General features: G+C 44.8%; 1 protein-coding gene across 3 annotated transcripts in view; it reads right to left on the reverse strand.

The window, feature by feature from the left end:
- Nucleotides 1-21362, reverse strand: part of Man1a1 (mannosidase alpha class 1A member 1) — a 178943-nt gene extending 157581 nt beyond the window's left edge. Inside the window, exons 1-2 of one of the 3 annotated variants that reach the window (XM_051164419.1) lie at nucleotides 21200-21362; nucleotides 19247-20101 (exon numbers count right to left, since the gene is read on the reverse strand). In XM_051164419.1, the coding sequence (XP_051020376.1) occupies nucleotides 19247-20101; nucleotides 21200-21226 (882 nt within the window). In that variant the 5' untranslated portion in view covers nucleotides 21227-21362. Of the gene's footprint in view, nucleotides 1-19246; nucleotides 20102-20330; nucleotides 20549-21199 lie in introns of those variants that run through there. The other 2 variants (XM_051164420.1, XM_051164421.1) reach the window with 2 other exon arrangements.
- Nucleotides 21363-21654: the final 292 nt, after the last annotated feature.

Consider the following 21654-nt stretch of genomic DNA (forward strand, 5'->3'; position numbering starts at 1 on the left):
ACAAGTAGGTCTACACCAGAAACATTTCCAGTCTGGTGGCCGCAACAAAGCAGCTATCTAGATAGAGCAGGGACGTTTGCAGACCTGGGTGCAGCCATCCAGTCCTCTGCCCTTCAGCACTCAAGAGGATCACACGTCACCAACTGTCCGTTCCTTCCTCTTCTTGACCAATGCTGAATGGATGTATGTTCTTACAAACAGTCCTCTCTACATTAGGTTATTAAAAAACTCCCTGGGGGACCGTGTGCCTTTCTTTTGCCTCAGATACCTGGGAGAGGCCGAGGCTAGCTTTATCTGCTGGCCTGCCTTCTTCACAGTGGGAAACATGGCTATTATCAGTTGCTTCGCTATTGTTATATTTAAAAACACCGCAGCCAAAAGTTAAGGAAGGGGGAAAGGGGGTATTTCTCCTTCTGGTTCCAGAGAGATAATAGCCGATCGTGACCTGGAAGCATGGCAGCCAGCAGCAGGCTTGGCTGCAGGAGCAAGAAGCTGAGAGCTCACATCTTGATCACCAGGACAAGGCAGAGAGAGCAAACTGGAAGTAGGTGAGGCTTTTTCTCAGAGCCCACCCCCAGGGGCATACTTAACTCCAGGCAAGGCTGTACCTCCGGAGCCTTGCCAAACAGAGCCACCAAATGGGGACTAAGTATTCAAATGCCCAAGATAACAGGGAACTTTCTCTTTCAAACCACTCCATTCCACTCCCTAACCCCTACAGGCTCATGTAACTGGAAAATGCAGTAAGTCTGACTTCAGAAGTCCCCATAGTCTTTCACAGTCTCAACACTGCTTATAAGTCCAAAGTCTCTTCTGAGACTCAGGGCAATCCCTTAATTTTAACTTTTTGTAAAATCACAAAGAAAAACGACATGCCTCCAATAGCTAATGGCACAGAGTCTACACCAGTGTTATATGATAGAAGTATGTAATTCTTCTATGCCCTTTACTTCTGTTTCCACCTCCAAGCTCCTGCCCTGGGTCCTTGCCCTGGCTTCCCTTCGTGATGGACTGCAAGCTGTAAAATGAAATAATCCTGCCTCCAAGTAGCTTTTGGTCATGGTGCTTGTCACAGCAATAGAAAAGTGACTAATAAAGTCACTGAATATTCGTAATGAAAAAAAAAAATCCATCTAGTGACAGGCCTCAGCCGACCAACACAACAACGTGCTCGGCAATGTCTACCTTGCCTGTTTCTCTCGTCAGCCTCTCTGTAGTCACTCATCCTTTTACAGCTACCAATATCACCCCCACCTCATCCACCGTGACCATGAGACTTCTTTGACTGTCCTTAGCTCTAGGGCGGACATTCCTTCTACCCAAATTCTCACTGAGTCCATTCCAGTTGGACTCCGTTTTGTTCTACCTATCCCCAAATCCAAAGGGTACTTCTCTCCCGTCCTTATCGTCCCTCGCAGAAGCACAGGACACAGCCGAAACTCACTCCGTTATGATAGTAAGTACTGAAAGATGGTCCAGGGTGCTCGCACTCTGCATGTTTTGTTTTTTGCATCTATCTCTTTTTCTTTCTCTGTTTATCCTTTAAACTTTGATGTTCTTCAGACTTCTGGGCCTTTGCCACTTCTAATAGGACAATGTCCTTATGCTTCTTACTGGCTCTCAGGGTTGGATGACCTCATCATTTGTGGCTGTACACTAAACCTTTGCAGTATTGTATATTCCGCCTTAGACATTGTGTCCATTTGGTGACTTTCACCTGTCTGAAGCATCTCCCAAACCATGTTGGCCACACGCCTTACACACACACACACACACACACACACACACACACCATGCATACCCTTCCTTCACCTGTGATCCTGAGCATCTTGCTCAAAAACAAAACAAACGAAACAACCTAAAACCACACATTTTCATCCTCTAATCCTCCCCTCATTTCTCATGCTAGTGCTCACAAAGGTTTACACGTTAAAAAGAATATTCCAAGGATACACGACTTTCTCACTCTCCACCGCCCATTTATGTATCACCGTATGCATCTGTATCACAGCCAAGTCTTTGAACATGTCCTTGGACCTAGATCTTATGGGAAAAATGAAAAATTGACATGATAATCTCAACTTAGAACCATCTCAGGGTTCTCAGTGATCTCAGGATAGAGGATGAACACAGGCCATGACGCTTTAACTGCTGTGACCATGTCACAGCACCCTTTCCTATCCTAACGCACTGCTCCTCCTGCCCCACCACTGGCTAACTCCTATTCACTCTCAGGACTCTCCAGTACTTTACGTCACTTAGGAACCAGTCTCCCTGACCTTGGAGAGTGACCACAAATCTCACTCCTCTCTATTGCAATTTTCATGGCATCACCTACCTGCCCCACCACAGCACTTTCTACACTACCTTTGTGTGTGCCCTCTACCTGCCCCACCACAACACTTCCTACACTGCCTTTGTGTGTGCCCTCTACCTGCCCCACCACAGCACTTCCTACACTGTCTTTGTGTATACCCTCTACCCTCTCTGTTCCCTGGAGGGAGTGGCTGCATCTCTCTTGCTCACTACAGACTCTCCAGTGCCTTTGAGTGGCACTTGAAAAGTGGTAATTCTCAGCGGCTGTATGAGTGTTGGCAGTGATTCCTAATCTCATTTATTAAACACACAAACAGAATGAATTGAGTACAATGATTACTATATTGCTTACTATACACATTTTGAAAAGTGCTATAATGTCTGGGTGTGTCTGTTAAGTGGGACTGAACATCATCTTTACTTTTGCTTCTATGCAAACGCCCGGGATGGAACCCAAAGCAGCACATACACTAGACACATGCTCTACCACTAAGCTACAGCCTGCCTGTATCCAAAACCTCAGCACCAAGCCAGTAACATTATCCCTTGAATTTGTAAAGTTTTTTTTTTTATAAGAGGTGGGGGTAGTAAGCCTTATCATGAATTTAAACTATGAAATTTGGGTTAATATAATCATACTTTATAGACTGATTCTCTAGATTAAAATGTAATAACTACAACATTATATATTTTTAAATTTTAAGAATCATAGCTGTCCTACTGTGTTTCTTCCAGTGCCTGTGGTATTTCTCTTCCTTTTGATGTAGACAGCTTTCCAGAGCCCCTAATTACTTTCATTGATGTCTAAAGCATTACTTTAAATAATTATATGCATGCATACCCATGCATTTATACATATAAAAGTGTTCACACTAATAAACATGCTTGATGTGGAGCAAACTATTACTCTCAAGAGAGGTTTTTCCAGACAAATTGGACATAGGTTTTCCTTTCATAATCAAAGTATGGATGGAGACTGCCATCCCTCCATGTCTGACTTCTCCTTCTCCCTTCTCAAGCAGAGAAGTGACCATGACACAAGAGCCTGCAAAGACCCAAGCCCTGGTGCTGAGGGGAGTCAACAGAGAAGGATGGGTGTTAGGGCCAGACAACGACTCGATGAGCACACAGGACTCAAGTAACCATGTGCAATTTGCTTGACTTTCCTCAGTTTCAATTTCCTTTATGTAAAAAGAGGAACATAATACAAAAGTCACAGGGATTTCTAAGAATTAAGTAAGAAATGCAAAAATAGGCTAGCATCGTGCCCCTATAAACACTCAACAAATGGGACACGGCCATTACCCGGTGATTCTTCACTACTTCAGAATTAAAACTGCTTGTGTTTACTATGCATATACATATCCCATGTATTTTATAGATATATACACATATATACACACATCATCAAGGGAAAATATGCATATTCACACCAATAAAAATGCTTGATGTTGAGCAAGCTATTACTCTCAAGAGAGTCTTTTCCAGACAAAGGGAACATAGGTTTTCCTTTTGTAATTAGACTATGGGATGGAGACAGTGCCATCCTTCCAGGTCTGACTTCCCTTTGTCCCTTCTCAGACGGAAGATAAGGGAAACATATCTATGCAAAGATGAGATTTTCAAATACACACTAACTGCTTTAACTCATCTAGATCATACCACACAGGACACCAGTTAGGAAGACAAGAACTGCACAGCCATTCCATTAGGAGAATAAGGAGCTTGCTGGGGAGCAAGACTGAAGAGCCATTTGTCTTAGGTGTGTGGTACTAACAGCTTCCTGGCTTTTCAAGCCAGGCATGAGGAGTACATCATCAGGCCATGCCACTGTTGAGATTCTTAAACCAAGTACGCCTGAAAAGTAAAAGCTGAGGTTTAAGAGTCAAGTAAGAAGTACTTTTAAAACATGAAGGCAAAATTTATAATTTCTCAGGGTCCTAGCCCTAGACAAAGAACTGCAGGCGACTAATGACTGTTGGGAGAGGGGGCAGAAATATGCCTCGCCAATACAACAGACTGGCCAAGTCGTATTTATATGTATATATCTGTGAATATACATAAATACTTATCTTTATATATATATATATATATATATATATCAAAAACAGGCTATCAACTTTAGGGAAGACATCACGGGGGGCTTCAGGAAGAGTAACTAAAAGGGGATAGAGCGAAGAAAGGGAGGATGGAAAGTGGTGCGATTCTGTTTCAATAAAAAATATATTTAAAAAAAAAGAGAACTACATCATGCTAGGGATGTCGCTCAGTTGGTGGAGTGCATGGGTTTGAACCGAATCTCATAAATCAGGCATGGTACCACAACCTGGAATGGTAGCCCTTGATTGATGGAAGCAGGCGGAAGAACCAAAAAATGTAGGGTCATCCTTGGGTACACACACTAACTGTGGGGCCAGCCTGGCCTACATGAAACCGTTTCACAAAATAAATTAACAAATCCAATTTGGGTTTCTCTTATGTAACAATGAGAACATTTTAGAATGCAGGAAACATACTCAGATACTCCCTTTCCTGGCCACTAATGTACTTGGTCCCACCCCCCACTCCCACCTCGCACTGGGGTTTGTAAAACACTCCAGAGTGGAGTGGAGTGCATAGGCTTGCCTGAAAGTAAACAAGCAAGCAAGCAAACAAACAAACAAAAACTCTTCCCTACCTGGCAGTTGTGTTTGCCTCCCTTACACTAGTCCTCGAACATTCCATCCACCAAAAATTCTCCAGTGTGTTGGGAGAGACCAAGCACTCTATGGTGATGCTACGTAAGACCTGCAATCAATCAGGCCCTGCTTCCTGAAATGGGCTTTGAGCAACTGCATGGAAGAGAAGAGGCCGGCAGACATGCTAACCAATCATGTACCTTGACAGCTTTCTCCCGCTGGAATTCTAAAGCGCACTGAGTGCCCTGTAGGTCAAGGGAATGGTGATCTGTCTTTGTACACATCGCACGTCTGGAATTCCCCTCACAGACTTCCAGGAAGGAAAGCAGTGCTCAGCCCCTGCTGAGAACTGGATGAGAGGGGGCCCTTCATGACTGAGGTGACTAGAGATCTGACGTGGGGGTAAAGTGCAGTCTCATCTCTGCTCCCTCTGGCAGGGCTGTTCAAGCCATTACATCTGCTCTCTCTGAGAGAGAGAAGGATGGGAGGTGATGCTATAACAAGGCAGGAAGCACTCGAACAGCTTTATGGAAACAGAAACTAATGCCTGATCACGTGTTCCACACTGGGCTATAAAACCCTTGACCTCTTTCCATCCGTGCAAGGCCAGAGATTCAATGAAAACTTTAAACGGATACATCCATCCAGGTTGGCTTCCCTGATGAAGAATCTACAACTGGTTAACTCCAACCACTGCGGAGCCTGTCAGTTTGCAATGTTCATTGCTAGAGTATACCTCAGAAGAAAAAAAAAATCCTTTGTGAACCCAGACTGTAATATTTTCCTCAGGAAATCTGGAGTGTAATTCTCCAGACCACAGGTGGGTGGAGAACTACAACCATAGAAGTGAAGCCACCGCTTTCCAGACCTGTGGGCAAGGACCTTCTGCACACTGCTTTAGAGAAGCCTGAAGAGAGACCGGCGGCGCAGGCAGCGCTGCCCCTCCCCCACGCAACTCCTTCAAAAGCACTGTACTATGCTGCATTCAGAATCAAGACCGCTGCCTTAATTTATGAAAATTCAGCACTGCGAGAGGACAGGGAACTAGACAGATACTTTCAGTTCAGCTTTCATTCTTTCCCCTACTCCTGAGTACAAACACTTAAAGCACTAAGCCTGAGAGATACACACACAGGGTGGAGCAATCAAATACAGTTAGGAGGAAAAGGAGACCAAATACAGTTGTCGCCAGCGAAGAACATCTTTTACTTTTCTGTGTCAGTATTCTTTTTTTTTTTTTAATTAGTGCCTGCAATTTTCATATCAAATAGCTTTAAAAATAAATAATGATGCCATCGGCTCTCTGTTATAAAATTTTAGGTTGACTCTGAAGAACATACGTGTATGTCCCTTCTTATGTCGAGACAAAAAGGAGTCCAGTCCTCTTCAGAAAGCCTTCACGAGTACAATGCTCATGAAGATGTAAGCTTCGAAAGTATTAGCTGATGCCCTATTTTCAAATTTAGCCTGTTACGCACAACCCACAAGGTTAATAACGAGCCGATTAAAGCTAACCAAATTATCAATGCAGTTTTCCATTTTACTCTTTAGTTCCTGTTTTCAATGTGCTAGGAGCCAGCATGGCTGACGCTGCAGCCATGCTAATAGCCAATGTGTATTATCACTGAGGCTGTAGATATGTCGTAAACTGAAAGCACACTGACCTAATTATTGAGCTAAACTTATGCACATGGCTGAAACACTCTCAGCTTTTCGGTTCACAAAACATTCCTTCCAGTGCCCACGCAGTTTCACCCAGATTCCCCCTTCTCCCGGCCTTTTCTTCTGTCTCTGGATATGAGCAGTAAGCCAAGGAGCCAGGGGTGATGGACACCGATGAAGAGATGAAAACCGTCTAGTTCAGCACCCTGTGTGGTTTTCCTGGGGATGAGCACTGCTTCCGTAGGATAGCAACAGAATCAAGGCGAGCAGCGCCTTTTTTCCTGTCATGGGAAGCAAGGGCTGGGGCAAGGGTAACTAAAACGAAGGTGAGAATGGAAAACCCAAGATTCCCAGCAGTACAGTGCGACTGTACCAAACTTCGCGTTTATATCCTGTAAATAACATCTTATTTTCAATTTATTGTCTAAGTAGGTGTGTGTGTGTGCGCGTGTGTCTACCTACTATGTCTGTGTGTGTCTATGTGAATGTCTGTGTGTATGTTTACTGTGTGTGCATGTGTCTATGTGTGTATGTATGTGTGGGAGTATGTGTGTGTGAGTATGTGCGTATGTTTCTCTGTGTGTATGTCGTATGTCTAAGTATCTGTGTGTGTGTGCGTGTATGTATATGCGTGTGCAGTGTTGTGTGCGTGTATGTATATGCGTGTGCAGTGTTGTATGCGTGTATGTATATGTGTGTATGTGTGTGTGTATGCCTCTGTGTGTGTGTGTATATGTGTCTGTGTCTGTGTGTGTGTCTGTGTGTGTGTGTGTGTGCGTGTATGTATATGCGTGTGCAGTGTTGTGTGCGTGTATGTATATGTGTGTATGTGTGTGTGCATGCCTCTCTGTGTGTGTGTATATGTGTCTGTGTCTGTGTGTGTGTCTATGTGTCTGTGTGTGTGTGTGGGTGTGTGTGTGTGTGTATTGAAACAAGGTATCACTTTGGAATCTCCGCTTCCCTCAACCTCCCCACAGTTGGCCTCCCTTAGCCTCCCGGAATGCTGACATTCCAGGTGTGAGCCATGCTCCTGGGTTCTAAATATCTTTCTTAATGAAAATTCACAATCATTACTCCCACCAATTCCTGGCTGCTAACAAATAAGTGCTGTTTATTAAATAATATTAGCTGCCAGGCATCATGCTGAGAGAATCATACACTTTTTTCTCCTTTAGTGCTTCTAACGGTTCTGTAAGAGAGAGGTATTCCCTTAATTTCACAGGTGAGGGAAGGGAAGACCGAAGGGTTTCCACTCGGGTGTGCCACCTCACTAGGCTGGGAAGATTTCTGGCCCTGGGAAGATTTTTGCTCCTCATTTGGGTCACATTTATGATCAACTGCTTTCTGTCACCTACTTTTGGGCCAGGAACCTACTGGAAAGGAAAAGGTGTCTCCACTTATAAGAGCTCTGAAGGCCATAGGAAGGTGATCGATAGAGCAGTGACATTGTCACCTGCAGGTTCAAGGAAAGAAGTAATAAACAACGTGGCAATTCGGAGACAGGAGGTCTTACTGAAGACGATGGAGCAAGAGCTTCCTAACAAAATGGAGTCCGAGCAAGTGAGAGGATGTTTGTTTGGTAAGAGCTGCATTTTGGTGACAGTAACTACACAAGTTCAATGACAACAGGGCCCTTCCTAGGGACTGAAGAGGTGGGAAGAAGCAAATGTGACCATGGGTCTCAGGCAAGAAGAGCGACATTTTTCAGACTCAAGTCACTATACAGCATTACTCCCGGTGTCACGCTAAAAATACCCACCCAGTCCCACTGTATCAAGTACTCAGGAGCTCAGTCATCCATTGTGCCTTCCCACATTCTCCAGGGAATTCTGACGTGTGTCAGTTTGAATCAGCCCCTTAAGAGAAATGACGAATTATTAGAACCCTTAGCAGGGCAAGAGGAGAGAAATGGTGTTTTAGGAAGATGAATTTGCAGAATAGATTAGAAGGGAGGCCACTGGCAAATGTGTATATCCCACAGAGCTCTGCCATGCATTTATTAAAATGAGACAGCCACTTTCAGGAACTACAACATCAATCTGGGAAGGAAGACACCAAGGGTCTTTCTCTTCCACACTTTTCTTACAGGGAAAAACACGCTGAGGAAATTCTGATTTTTCTGGTAGGGAAAAAACTCACTTATAACTTTTTTCTTTTTAATCACACTGTGTTATACTGTAAGCAGTGCTTATTAAAATCCCTTTGTCTCGAAAACTTCTGTAGGAATGGAAAAGAAAATTTTAATTAGATCTATCATGTATAAAATCAAAATATCAGGAAAATGACAGGCCTTACTAAATATAGTCACTACCCTAGAAAATGATGACAAGAAATGGTTGAGGGCCCTTTAAGAGCCCCACACCTGAGAAACCAAATACTGAGTGTAAAACAGAAGGCTGAGTGACTTTTCAAGAGACTACAGCTTTTTCACTCCAAAAAAAGTGGTGACCTTTAACAGAATCCCACAGTCATTTACATTTATTCCAGTGATGTTACATTTGCTTAAAGGATTTTTTTTTTTTTTTAATGAACCACATTCACAGCCAGTCTACAAGTCACATAATAAAACAAATACAGTTTTCATTGTATAAATCCTTCCAAGAAACAGCTTTAAAACTGGAAAAGGTCATCTTCTATATTCATTATTCTCTTCATCCACTAGATATGAATCAGGACTTCTGACTGGGAAACAAAGCAGAACAAAATTCCAGGCCTCTTCACTAGACGGAGGCTGGCAGCTCAGGAATACTTGTATGATTATTTAAAAGGAGGTCAAGTAACTGGAGCTACTCCCGCTGCTAGACCCTGCTTGAGAACTTAAGTGCAGTGAACAAGTTATCTGATGGGTCCTTAAGGAATAGACCTTCTCCTTCTCCCGGGATGATGGTTCTAGACTACATTAATGAGCATAACAATGAGCCCATGGCACAGAAATTCTGTATTCTTAAGGACAAAGACAAGTAACTCTAACCCGTCCTGACTTCATCTTATTACGCATACAATACCTAATAAATCATAATTTCATTCACTTGATCTGCTAATGCAGTTTCCAATAGCAGTTAATAAATCATCTTCATCTCTTTGCTCCTCGAATCCACTGACCTCCCCCGTTTAAAGCTACTGAGTTCTTCTACACACGTTCTGCGTTGAGCAAGCCCAGGAGGGTTACATAATGAAGACTAGCCGAAGTGCTTAATGTGAGTGAATGTATACAGTTTATTAACTCTGAGCCAACCATCAAAGACAGCATCCTTTATACTACATAAAGGGTCCCCTTACGTCTCTCAGTAAGAATTCCTTACAAAATTGCTGACTTGTGGCAATAACTCCTTAAACCAGAGTATGGACCACTCGGGCGTTCTAATCATGAGCTGAAAACCTGTAGCTGATGAGACATAACATTCAACAGCGCCAGTTGACAACAAAAATAACATGTTTCAGAGATCAGCTTCTTAAATATTCTAAACTCACTACCATCCCTTATAGAAATAACTACACATTTATGCCATCGTGTTCACACAGTCTCAAAGCCAAATTTAGATACTCCCGATGTCTAGCAGGCTATTCAAGGTCCACATTCAGCCACATTTTTGAACACACAGCTCCTAACTAGTCTACAGACTGCATCAACAAACATCTGCTCTGAAGGAACCAGTCAAAAATCAAAACAGATTCCACAACTCCACAATCCCAGGCTTCCCTTCTACTTAAAACTAGCTTAGATAAAAAAACAAAAACAAAAAAAACCATGTTTGTTTACATCATCAAAGATCTCTACCTCACAAAAGATTAGTTTGTTCCTTCAAAAATAAGAAGGTAAGTGGTTAAAAGTGTAAAAGGTGTCTTTTGGGTAAAGTTTCTTAAGAATTCAACTCTCTAAGGCCTTCCATTTTGGGCAAGTCATTTCTTAAGTATGTTTTATTATTTTTAACCTTCAAGTATCCTTTTACATATTAAAATGTCAGTGAATCTAAACCAAAGAAGATTTCTTCCATCACCCACAGATCTGCAGAGGGGCAAAGATATCATCAAGGAACAGATAAGAAAATTCCAACTTCAACTTAAAAGTGAAGACCAGATAATAAACTCAGGATCGGCTTATGGAAAGGGTTAAAATCCAAAGCAAAACATTGTCCCATCACTTACAAAAAATATAATGGTCCAATAGACTGCCTTTAGTATAGGACTGGTGAAAGTCGTGATGGTTTGGGGGCACTGCACCTAGAATGTACTAAGATATTTCAGTTCAACCTGCTTATAAGGAAGAATGAGATAAAATCTCCAGATAAAGGCATATCTTAGTATTTTTTATGTGTGTGGAAAAAATAAGTAAATGCTCAGGTCAAAAGAAATGGTAAACCATGAGGCATTTACCTGACTGAATATGCTTTGAGAAAACCACAGAAGAAAATTTAAACAATTAAAAGCATTTATCTACAGTATGGTCAAAGCTGTGAATGAGTTAACACGGTAGGCAGAGATAGGCATGGTGAATCTGCTTAAGACCTTCGCCCACACACTTCAGCTGTCTTTGAAAACACAGGCCTTGGCTTACAGTAATATACATAGGAAAGGTACTAGCTGCTTCTAAAACGTACTTTTTCCCTTGCGAAAACAAATCGTAAAGAACGGCAATTTCTACTGAGCACATTCAACGGTGTAGACTTTGGTAATGCTTTACAGCCAAGAAGGGAGAAGTTTGAACAGCTGGAAATAAGATTCTGAGATGGGGTACACACCCATGTGCTACCTTAGCCATCCACAACTCTGTCTTCTTCACTTATGCCCCGACCAAAACTAAAACAAAAAACAAAACAGAAACAAACAAAAACCAAAGCTAACTGACCAAAACAAACGACAAAGAACTCAAATAAGCACAGGGGTTTAGTAGCTCTAGCATATATATTCCTGTGAAAGAAAAGCTAAGCTCAGACTGTCGTGGCCTAACGTTCAGCTCAGGAGATGCAGACTGTCACCCTCAAAAAGGGCCAAGAGCTCTACGTGCTTATCTGCAAGGCTCTCTTGTCCCTTCGGGTAGAGTGCTCCTCGAGAGACCCTGAAAAGACCATTCACGGAAGAAGATTCTGATAGAAGCAGTGAGAGGCTCCCGCAACAGCTGTGGTGTTTGCATGCCGTGAGTTCGTGTCTCAAGTGCAGTCGTTCAAAGGCCTGAATATCAATTACTGCCACACCCTTTCTCATAAACTCTTGGCATATGCAAACAGGCTTCCCCAGGAGTGTGGCAACGAAAAAAGGTTTTAGAGTATGGTGTACTGTATTATTAAACCCTAAACCCCATTTTTTCATAAATGGGTGTTACCTTCACACCAAGTTCTCATGATAAACACTCACCAGAGGGTCTGGAGACTAGACAATCTAATAAAATTATATATATAAAAAAAAAAAACCCACACCAAAATACATTAAAATGCAAGTAAAAGTTAATATATTGCCTGAGATCAGAGAACTGTGCAGCAACACAGAGCCTGGGCATTTGTTTAAGTTATAGTCTGGGAAGAGAGACTGAAGGGGGCGGGGAGCGATTCTCATCACAAAGGCCAAGGAAACAGAAGGGCTACCAAAGGGTCTTTAATTTTACTTATCTGAGTTTCATGTAGGACTGCTGGGCTCTGATTGCCCCAACGCAACTGCTAGAGGATTCAGGATGGATGAGCACTGAGTCCTAAATGCTCTTAAGCCTTAATCTCATTTGGTTTTCTTTCAGGTACCTAATGATCACAGAAACCTTTATCAGGACACTGTGGAGGTGGGGTGAGGTGGCCTCTGGCGTCTTAAAAGCAAATATCAGCCAGCATTGCCTTTGCAGGGAAGACCGGAAGCGGTTCCATCTCCTTCCAAGATGTTCTCAGCAGGGCTGCTGGCTTGCCAGTCAGGATCCAGAAGGCAAGAGAGCCATAGCAGGAACAACCAGTCTCCTGGGTGCAGTTCCCATTATACTCAGTGTGTCACCATGTGAAGGGGCCTAGTCAGGCGCCCACACCTCATCCTTTAGATGCTAAGGACATTCCACGAAGTCCAATGGGGCCTTTTGGCTAATATTTAAAGTGAGTATTAGTCCTCAAGGTGTCAGAGGGCCTTTTGGATCTGAAACCTGACACATCTTAGTTCAATATGAAATTCTGAAGAGAAAAAAAAAAAAAGACAAATAGCTACAAAATATAACCGATTTGAAAAAACTCTTGAGTATCAGGTGATGGGGCTTGGCTCTCATTATAGAGTTTATCATAATTACACAAATTTTTTCTTGCCAAATCTAAAATGTATTTTCTTCTTACTTCTTTCCAACATCCCTCCCAGGACAAAACAAAGTAAAACTCACTTTGCTCAGTCTCTTTGGAGGACCGATTCCTAAGGCGGTAGCTTGACTGTGACAACCCTGAAGGTAGCACCACAGAGCAAGTAGACCTAACTGTGAGAAACGAGTTCACCTTTCACACATGCCCTGAAGTACACAAACAGAAATATATCCATTGAGTATGTAAGTGTAAAGAGATTAAAGGTTTGTTGGAATTTAGCAATCTAAGAGAATTAGAGTCGACCACGGCACAATTTAAAACCTCACCTACCTGGGAAGATCGCTTGCATGAACTGTATAAGAATCTCTTTAATCATCAAAACCTAATGTTGACTATTATTATAACTGTCTTTTGAAATTTCATTATTATATCCATGGAAGTAGTAGCAGTATAACAGAGCAAGTGTCATTTACTACATACCAATAGCATGCCTGTGGCCGTGTCTAGCTTTATGCACAAGGTCACTTTTAAACCTCGAGGTCCAACAAAGTAGTCCAACTAACATAATCCTTACATTACAGATGAGGAAAGTGAAGTTCTGAGGGAGTCAACAACTTGGCAAAGGTCACAAAGCTGGTACATGGTGATGACCAGACCCAGATCCAGGTCATCTGGGTCCGGTACCCACGGTTCTGCCTCTCACGTCACTGCAAGTGGAAAAGAGCAGAAGAGGGGACAGCGCTCAAGCAGACTTTCCAGGACCTCCTCAAGGAGACAGAGAGGCCTACAGGTGTGTGTGTGTGTGTGTGTGTGTGTGTGTGTGTGTGTGTGTGTGTGTGTGTGTGTGTGCGCGCGCGCGACAGAGAGAGAGAGAGAGAGAGAGAGAGAGAGAGAGAGAGAGAGAGAGAGAGTGTTAATGTATATGTACCTCCAAAAACTTATATAGTTTCGCAGGTTAACTGTGAACTCTGCTATCTACAATGTAATGGGTGAAGAGCACATAAGACTTATGGTTTGAAGAGCTCCCTCAAATCACTGCACCCCTCTTCTCTAGGCACCCCCACCTGTTTACATATTGTAATCCTCTCTGTTTCTTCTTTACCGCTTCTCTACACAAAGCCACAGTGTGGTGGCTAAAAATGCTTCCACCTTCATAGAGAACTTTATAAACAGAGGAAGACACATCACATCACGTCACGCTGAGCCAATATCACTTTAAAAACTCCCGAAGCACATCCATCGCCAACATTTTAAAATCTCACTATAGTTTACTTAAAACCAATAACGTACAATTTACAATAGGGCGGAGTTGCGTCACATGTGTCCTATGCTTGTTCTATGTTAGGGTCTGTAGTGAACAAATATGGTCAGCCTGCTAATACCGGTCCTGAGAGTTTAGTTTGGGAAACTAAGTGTGACAGGGACAGTGAGCAGGTCTCACCAAGAACCATGACTTCCATTTGCAATTCAACTCTGCCACTAACTGGTGATTTCCAGAAAAATCTTAGTGTTTTGGAAGCCGCACCAAGAGCACGTGAGCTAAGGCATCACTCAGGTCTCATGCAGCTGTGATATTTTATGATCTAATATATATCATGAGGTTTAAAATTTAAAACACAAACTACACCAAAAACTCAAGGTTAACATTTTCCTGGCATATTGTTGATAAGCAAAAATTAAGTTTTAGAATCTGTATAAAGGGCCTTTAAGAGAGCATGAGGCAGGGGGCTGATTTTTGGGAGCTCAGACACTGACCATCAGACAAGGCAAGGAGGGAAAAGCTAAGATACCACCTGTCCACCCCACCCCAAATAACAAAGTATGCTCCTTAAACTAATGAACATATTTTTTCCTTCTTTTTTAAAAATTCTATTTAGATCATTGTATCAATCACTTATGTTACCGGTACGATCTTATTTTGGCTAACCAAAGCAAAATGTTTCTGGTTTCCTATAAGGTATAAAAGAAAGTAAAAGCCTATTAGGTTAGGGGGCATTGTTAGGTCCTGGGCACTTTGCATCTCTTCTATGTTTTAGCTTTCATTTTTTTCATAGGCACCTGTACATATTCTTCCCTTAGGACCTTCACACATGCTAAAAGCCCCCGTTAGCACAGAATTTATAGTCAAGGCTTTTAAAACATTATACTTCAAGTATGTTGAGTTCTGCAGTACACCTGAAGAAGCTAAGGTCTCTCAGAAAGGCGTTTTGACACAGGCGAAGCACTGGAACCCCTTTCTCAAGATGCTTTAGCTGATTAGCTCACCTGAGGAATGCTGCAGAGGATTCAGCACAGGATGCAGATCTTCAAGCTGCCTTCCACAGCTTTCCCTAGGTTGTAAGCCCTACACACGCCTCCTTTATGTGACTCTCAGCTGCCTGATACGATGAAGCCAAGGTATTCCCTTTCCTGCGCTTACAGAACGGCTTGTGGAAAATTAAACTGAGGACAGTTCACTTTTATTTTTTTTCTTGCTTATATAACTTCAATAGTTAGCACCTGCTCTAGTATTTACACTGGTGAAATCCTGACTTATTCATCTACTGTTGAAGACAGAACCCTTTACAAATCTGTATAGCTCCCTTGCTTTGGGATCCTTGAATGGGGCAGGTCACACAAGCATCAATTTAGTAAGGACTACCAAGGAGGGGGTGGCACAGTGGGCTGGCAAATAACTCAAAAGCGTGCTAGCTCCTTGGGTCAAGACTTCAAAGGATAGCGTCATTATATTGTATATGTTCTTTTCCACACTAAACCCATAAAAGTCATCTGGAAAGTTAAGTTTCAAAATAAAAGTTTTGGATTTTTTTGTTTTGTTTTGTTTCAGTTTGTCAAGGTAACTTATTATGACAGCTGATCTTTGGCCAAAGGGCAAATAGTTAATATTTAACATAAACTTTAAACTGTGCTGAAACACTCATGGGCACATGTATGTGCGCCTGTGCGCACACACACCCACACACCCACCATTAATGCTGGTGTAAACTGTATTTTAATCATTAGCCATCAATATGCATCTTTCTTTATATGTTTGAGTCTACAAATAGGTCTGGAATGAAAGAGGCTCTTGAGAAGCTGAAAAGACATTTGTGACTATAGATGGCAGGCCCTAAAACCATAAGTGACAGACTCAAGGCTGCTAGTCTTCAGAACTCCATGCCTCCCTTATGTTGTGGGCGATTCCAGGATGAAAAGGGTCCTTCGCTTTCTTCTGTCACTCACAATGCCCCATAACTTCAGAAAATGAAAAAAAAATTTGTTTATTGTTCAAAGTAAATTAGGGCTCTCATCCTAAAGTACAGGACAGACTCCTCACAGTTTTACCTATGTACTGCCCCCGCATGGTCCCCCCAAAAACCCTCTTACAAAATCTTGTTAATTAAAAACATAGGGAGAGTTGAAGGGAAAAAAGAGTACATCTGTAATAATTTCATGAAGCTATTTAACTTCTAACACTTTGTTAAAAGCACAGGGTTATGTGAGTACAACTTTCTGGAGATCAATTCATGACAATAAATATGCATTTGGCATATATCACAAGCCAGGGAAATTCTGGTATGAATGTTTCCACAAGGTTTTCGTATGGGTAGAAAGAGGAAAGTTTACATCAAATCCATCATTTTTGGAATTAGTAGAATTTGTTCACTCCCTCTTTGTCAAGGCAGTGTCCTGTTTCAAATTACAGCCGACCTCCCCTAGGACACAAAGTTATTAAAAATCCAAGGTGGTACCAACAATGCAATTATGTCAGCATTATAAAAAAAAAAAAAACCAGTGTGATTTGCCTTTGAACCAAACTTACGAAATAAGAATTTGACTCAAATTCAATCTCACAGCTTCTAAATTTTAAGTATAAAATTTTTTACTGTATTCAAGTATGATAAAGAACTTAAGCAGAAAGACCACAACCAGAAGATACCAAACCAAACCAAACCAACCCAGAACCAAGGCTAAGGGCTACTGGGCCACAGCAAAAAGCCTATAGCCCAGGAAATAAAAATATATACACGTATAAAATTGAAGCCTGATGTGTCACCAACCACTTTTCTCCTCCATGACCAAACACCAGGTCCTTTAGAACAGCTTAAGTTGGACATAAGGGGCTGAGGCACTAAAATTATTGTATACAGGCTGGAAGCTATCGAAGAGTAACAAACAGGAACAGGATGAGTTGTTGTTTTGGTTTTTACAAAGGACTATGTCTGCTTGAACTATGCTAATGGAAACCTATAATTCATTTCTCCCTTCATCCTATTGGCCTTTGACCAAACACCGAAGCAAATCGTGCTGACCACCGGGGGTTTTCACAACAGCATGGCATTTTAAAAGACCATGTTTATAGTTCTAACACTTTTCTGTAAAACAGGGCAGTTTGAACCGGGTCCTAAGATATTGGCACCAAATGACAAGAGGCAACACACACACTTCCTTGAGCTGGTAAATTCAGTTCCTTTGATTTAGAGACACAGACAAGGAGGGTATCATAGCTGATGGACGCACACGCTGCTATAACGCTGCTCTCAGTGAAATGCGGCAAATAGTGTCTATTCTAAACCCACTATCAGTTAGTTGTCAGTGGCTGGCTTCTTAATGCCTTGGTGTCTACAATCCCTTCCTCCTCCAACTACAGCCCACATTAACTGGCTGCGCATAGGAAGTCAGAAGTCAGAGCATGCGTTGCGTGAATTGCTCTCTTCAAACAGCAGCAGGGGCAGAAACTGATCATTCGAGGGTAGCTTTTTTCTAATGGTCTGCATTGATTCAAGAGCCTAAGAGGTAAGGTTGGGAGGGTGTTTAGGAAGAGGCAGGAGTGTGTCCCATTCTCCTGTAACAGTAGTACTGTTGGGATTTCCTTGAGAAGAAAAACTGTTGGGAGAAGCTGCTTGGGATAGCATATCCTCCCACTATGCCTGAGGAGGGAGGCGGGGGTCACTGCAAAGCAGAGAGCCTAATGGATGGTCAAACAAATGGACGGATGGGCCTGAAGGGTAAACGGCAATAATCTCAGAGGAGACTGAAAGGGACCCACATCCGCTTGAACTTTTTCAATGACACCTTACCCAATTTCATCTGGTCTTAAGCTCACCCTATGGCTCCATTCTGCAGCCACTTTACACTTCTTTACAGCCTCTGAAGAATTCTGTTTATCCCCTGAAAATGCTGTTGGGACCCTTTCCCGATGATGGCCCCAATAGCAAAACAACATTTTCATAAAGATATTATGTCCATTCATAACGTATTTTCAGAGGATGGCACCAGAGTTGGGAATGTCATGATTCTACCATAGCTCTGCAGGTCTGGATTCCCAGGAAAACACAGGGAAGCAGCCTGGAAGGAGACTAGTCCCCAGAGCCCCAGTGACTGGAAAGTCTCCGCTTCTTCATTCACGGCTCAACTTGATCACTAGCTGTTTCATCAGCTTTCACCTTTGAAATGACCGCCTGGAAGGATTCCCTAGGGTCCCTTCACTTTTAAGCTTGCCAAAAAAAAAAAAAAAAAAAAAAAAAAAAAAAAAAAAAAAACCCAAAAACCCTAATCACATGGCACCAGCGAAGATAACCAGAAAAAAATTACACAGGACTTATCAAAGTCCATGTTTGCTCTAGATTACATTTCTTACCGGGCTACTGTGGACATTGACCTGTTGCATCTCAGAGAACACCCCTTTTTTGACAATGTTCTAGAAATACAAGAAGCAGTAGAGGTGTGTGTGTGTGTGTGTGTGTGTGTGTGTGTGTGTGTGTTTCTCCCGTTTTAAAGCAGCAAAGGAGAGCATGTGGCCCATGACAGGAAGTCTCAAGTTCCAAGTTTACAGCCTGTTACATACACACAGAATGCCACCTGGAAGGAGAAGGCCGCATGACTGAACACTGGATGTATTGGCTCGCTGGCTGCTACAACCTTTGCATCATGCCTCATGAGGGACTGATGCCCTGCGTTTGCAGTCAGCTTCAGTTTCAAACCACTTGCAAGCCTTCCTGAGGAGAGGCTGTGCAATACTTGTCCAGTGACTGTTTTCAGAGTGGGCTAACTGCCGCCGCGCCCGCCCAGGAGGCAGTGTATGCCCATGTACTCACTCACACCTGCCTCTTAAAGCATAAGCTCACCACAACATGTAAGTTAAACCCGATTCAGCCTCACATCCCAACTGGCTACATCTGCTAAGGTAGTAAAAGGCAAACGTGCAGCCTTTGGCAAAGGGTGGACGCAGAGACCGCCCTCGCCTCTGTGTGATAACGCTGAAGCCCTAAGTTCCAGCCGCTTATCAAACCACCCCTGAAAAACACAGCGACGTCTGAGGGAGATTTCTGGCAGGGTTTTACTCACTCTCACCTCTTTGATCTTTGCCCTCTTCTCACGGATGGTGGCGTCAGCGGGCTCCCGGTTCTCCACACCGATGGGGGGCAGGAAGTCTACCTTGGGCAGGCCCCCAAACAGATCCTTGTCGCGCATCTGGTCCTGGGCCACCTTCTCCTTCTCTAGCAGAATGTCTCTTTGGATCTCCTCCGGCAGCTTCTGCAGGGTCTCCTTGGCTTCCCGGAGAGCCCGCTCGTGGTTTTCGCGGATCCTGGCTAAGTTGTCCTGCAGTACATCTCCAGGGTCCCCGGGCACGCCTTCCTCCCGGTGCCAGACTCTCCCCTCGGCCGGATCCTCCCCGCGCGCCCCGAGCCCCGGCTTGTGCTCCGCCGGCGGCTGCAAGGCAGGGTTGGAGTGAAACAGGACCCCGCTGAGCAGCTTGGAGGAGTCAGGCAGGAAGAAGATTGCCCCGAAGCAAAGCGTGATGAAGGCGCTGAACACTAGCAGCAGCACGAACTTCTCGGTGAGGCGGAAGGCTGCGGGGCCAGACCCCTTCCTACCGCCGCCAAGCCCCCCTCCCAGGCCGCCGCCCAGGCCGCCGCCCCCCGGGCTACTGAAGAGTGGCAACAGGCCCCCCACGGGCATCGCTCCGGTCGTTGTGGCCGCCGGTTGGCTGTCTGTCCAGGGGCCCGGCGCCGAGCTGCTCAGCAGCCAAACTTCGCCGCCGCAGGCGGTCAGCGGCTGCGGGGTCGGTTCTTGCGCATCCAGGCCGCCCAGAGCGCGTGTCTGGGTGGCGGGTCTCCCCGTTGCAAGCGGCTCCCCTCCGGCTCTCCTCGCCGGGGCGGCTCCTTTGGCAAAGAGGCACACGCGACAGACGGCTGGCTGTAGCCTCTGTAGAGAGAGGAGACAGTGAAACGCAGTGGTTAGGAAGGTGGTGAGAAAGTTTCCAGCTGGTCCCCGCCCTCCCCTGGCCCCGGGAACAGCAGGACAGTTCCTGAGTACGGAGCCCAGTGGTCCAGCTGTGGGCACCACCCTCGGAGCCCACTTTCGACTTGGGGTGAAGTTTTCCAGTCGCGGAGGCAGGGTGTCCCGCGCACATCTGGGTCAGGGTGGCGGACACCTCGGTGGCAGGGGCGGCGCACCTCTGGACAGCGAGGGCGCCGCGTGCGTGGGGGGCTCGTCAACTTCTCCAGCTGCCCATCTCCGAGCGCGTCCCGGAGGGCGGTGGCGCGCGTGCAGCCCGGAGGCTCTCCGGCCCCGGGACACTGCTCTCAGGTGAGCGAGCGTGCCGACCTGCCGGCGTGTGCGGGCAAACCAGGCACGGAACTGCCCTCCGCCGCGGCCCCGCGGTGCACTAATAGCACTGCCGGTCTCGGAGCGGTCGGAAACGAGGGCGGTGACGCGTCCGGAGAGTGACAGCGCGTCCGGGCCAATCTCACGCCTCCCAGGGTCCCGCGGGGGTGGAGCCGAGGCGGGGAGGGGGCCGCGCAGGGCGGGGAGTTTACGGGAAGCGCAGCCTCGCGGGGGCCCAGCAGAGGTGGGGAGGTCGCGGCTCCCCCGGGCGCTGGAGGGCTGGGGCTGCGACCCGGAGCCCGGTCTCACTCGCCCGGAGGACTAGAGCCGCAGTTGGTGAGAGCTTACTCCGCCCCGTGCCCACTCGGGCAGGAACCCCAAAGGTGGTTCCTAAAGCGGCAGCATGCCCCAGCACTCGCAGTTGGCGATTCCTAGGAGAACGCAGAGCAATGGATGGTTTCGAAGCCAGTCTTTTCTTCAGTCACCTCTCAGTTACCCAAGATAGGGATTCCCCGGTGCCCAATAACTCTCAAACCCAAAGTCCCTAGGCTCCGCACAGAGCTTTTGAGCTCTCTGCTTTACATCTTTGGAGACTTTGGCTTAGAGATTGCTTGGGGCTCTAAGTATGCACCTTCACCCCTTCCAAAAAAAGTTCTGTGCCTCCCCCATACTCCCCCACTTTCGAAATTCATTTACCTCATCGTAGTTGGTCAAATTTTCCATTCAGAGAAGACAGTTTTATGCTGCCAGAGCTCCAAGCAATAAATTGAACCCTGTTGAAATTAAGTCTTGGATGCGACAACTCCCAGCGAACGAAAGACTTGATCCAACTGAGATTGTTTTCAAGACAGCATTGCCTTATTCAGTCTCAAGGAATGTCATGGAGACTGGCTCCACCTCCCATGACATCGCTTGGAATGCCCTGCCAGTGTTGCTACAATCTACATTTTGACCTAACTGGGAACCCCCCTGCCTCTGGGTGAAGGGACAGGACAACATTTCCCAAACTGTGTTATGGAATCTCCTGTTGCTCCAAAAAGAAACAGTTACCAGAGAGGAAAATGTGACTGACTTCCCGCTCCTGGAAGCTAATTTGTAGCAGTGGTGTTCAGCCCCAACCTTCTCCGGAAATGTGATTTTAGTTTGCCCTC

Source organism: Acomys russatus, chromosome 21 (assembly GCF_903995435.1).
Source record: "Acomys russatus chromosome 21, mAcoRus1.1, whole genome shotgun sequence".
Taxonomy (NCBI): domain Eukaryota; kingdom Metazoa; phylum Chordata; class Mammalia; order Rodentia; family Muridae; genus Acomys; species Acomys russatus.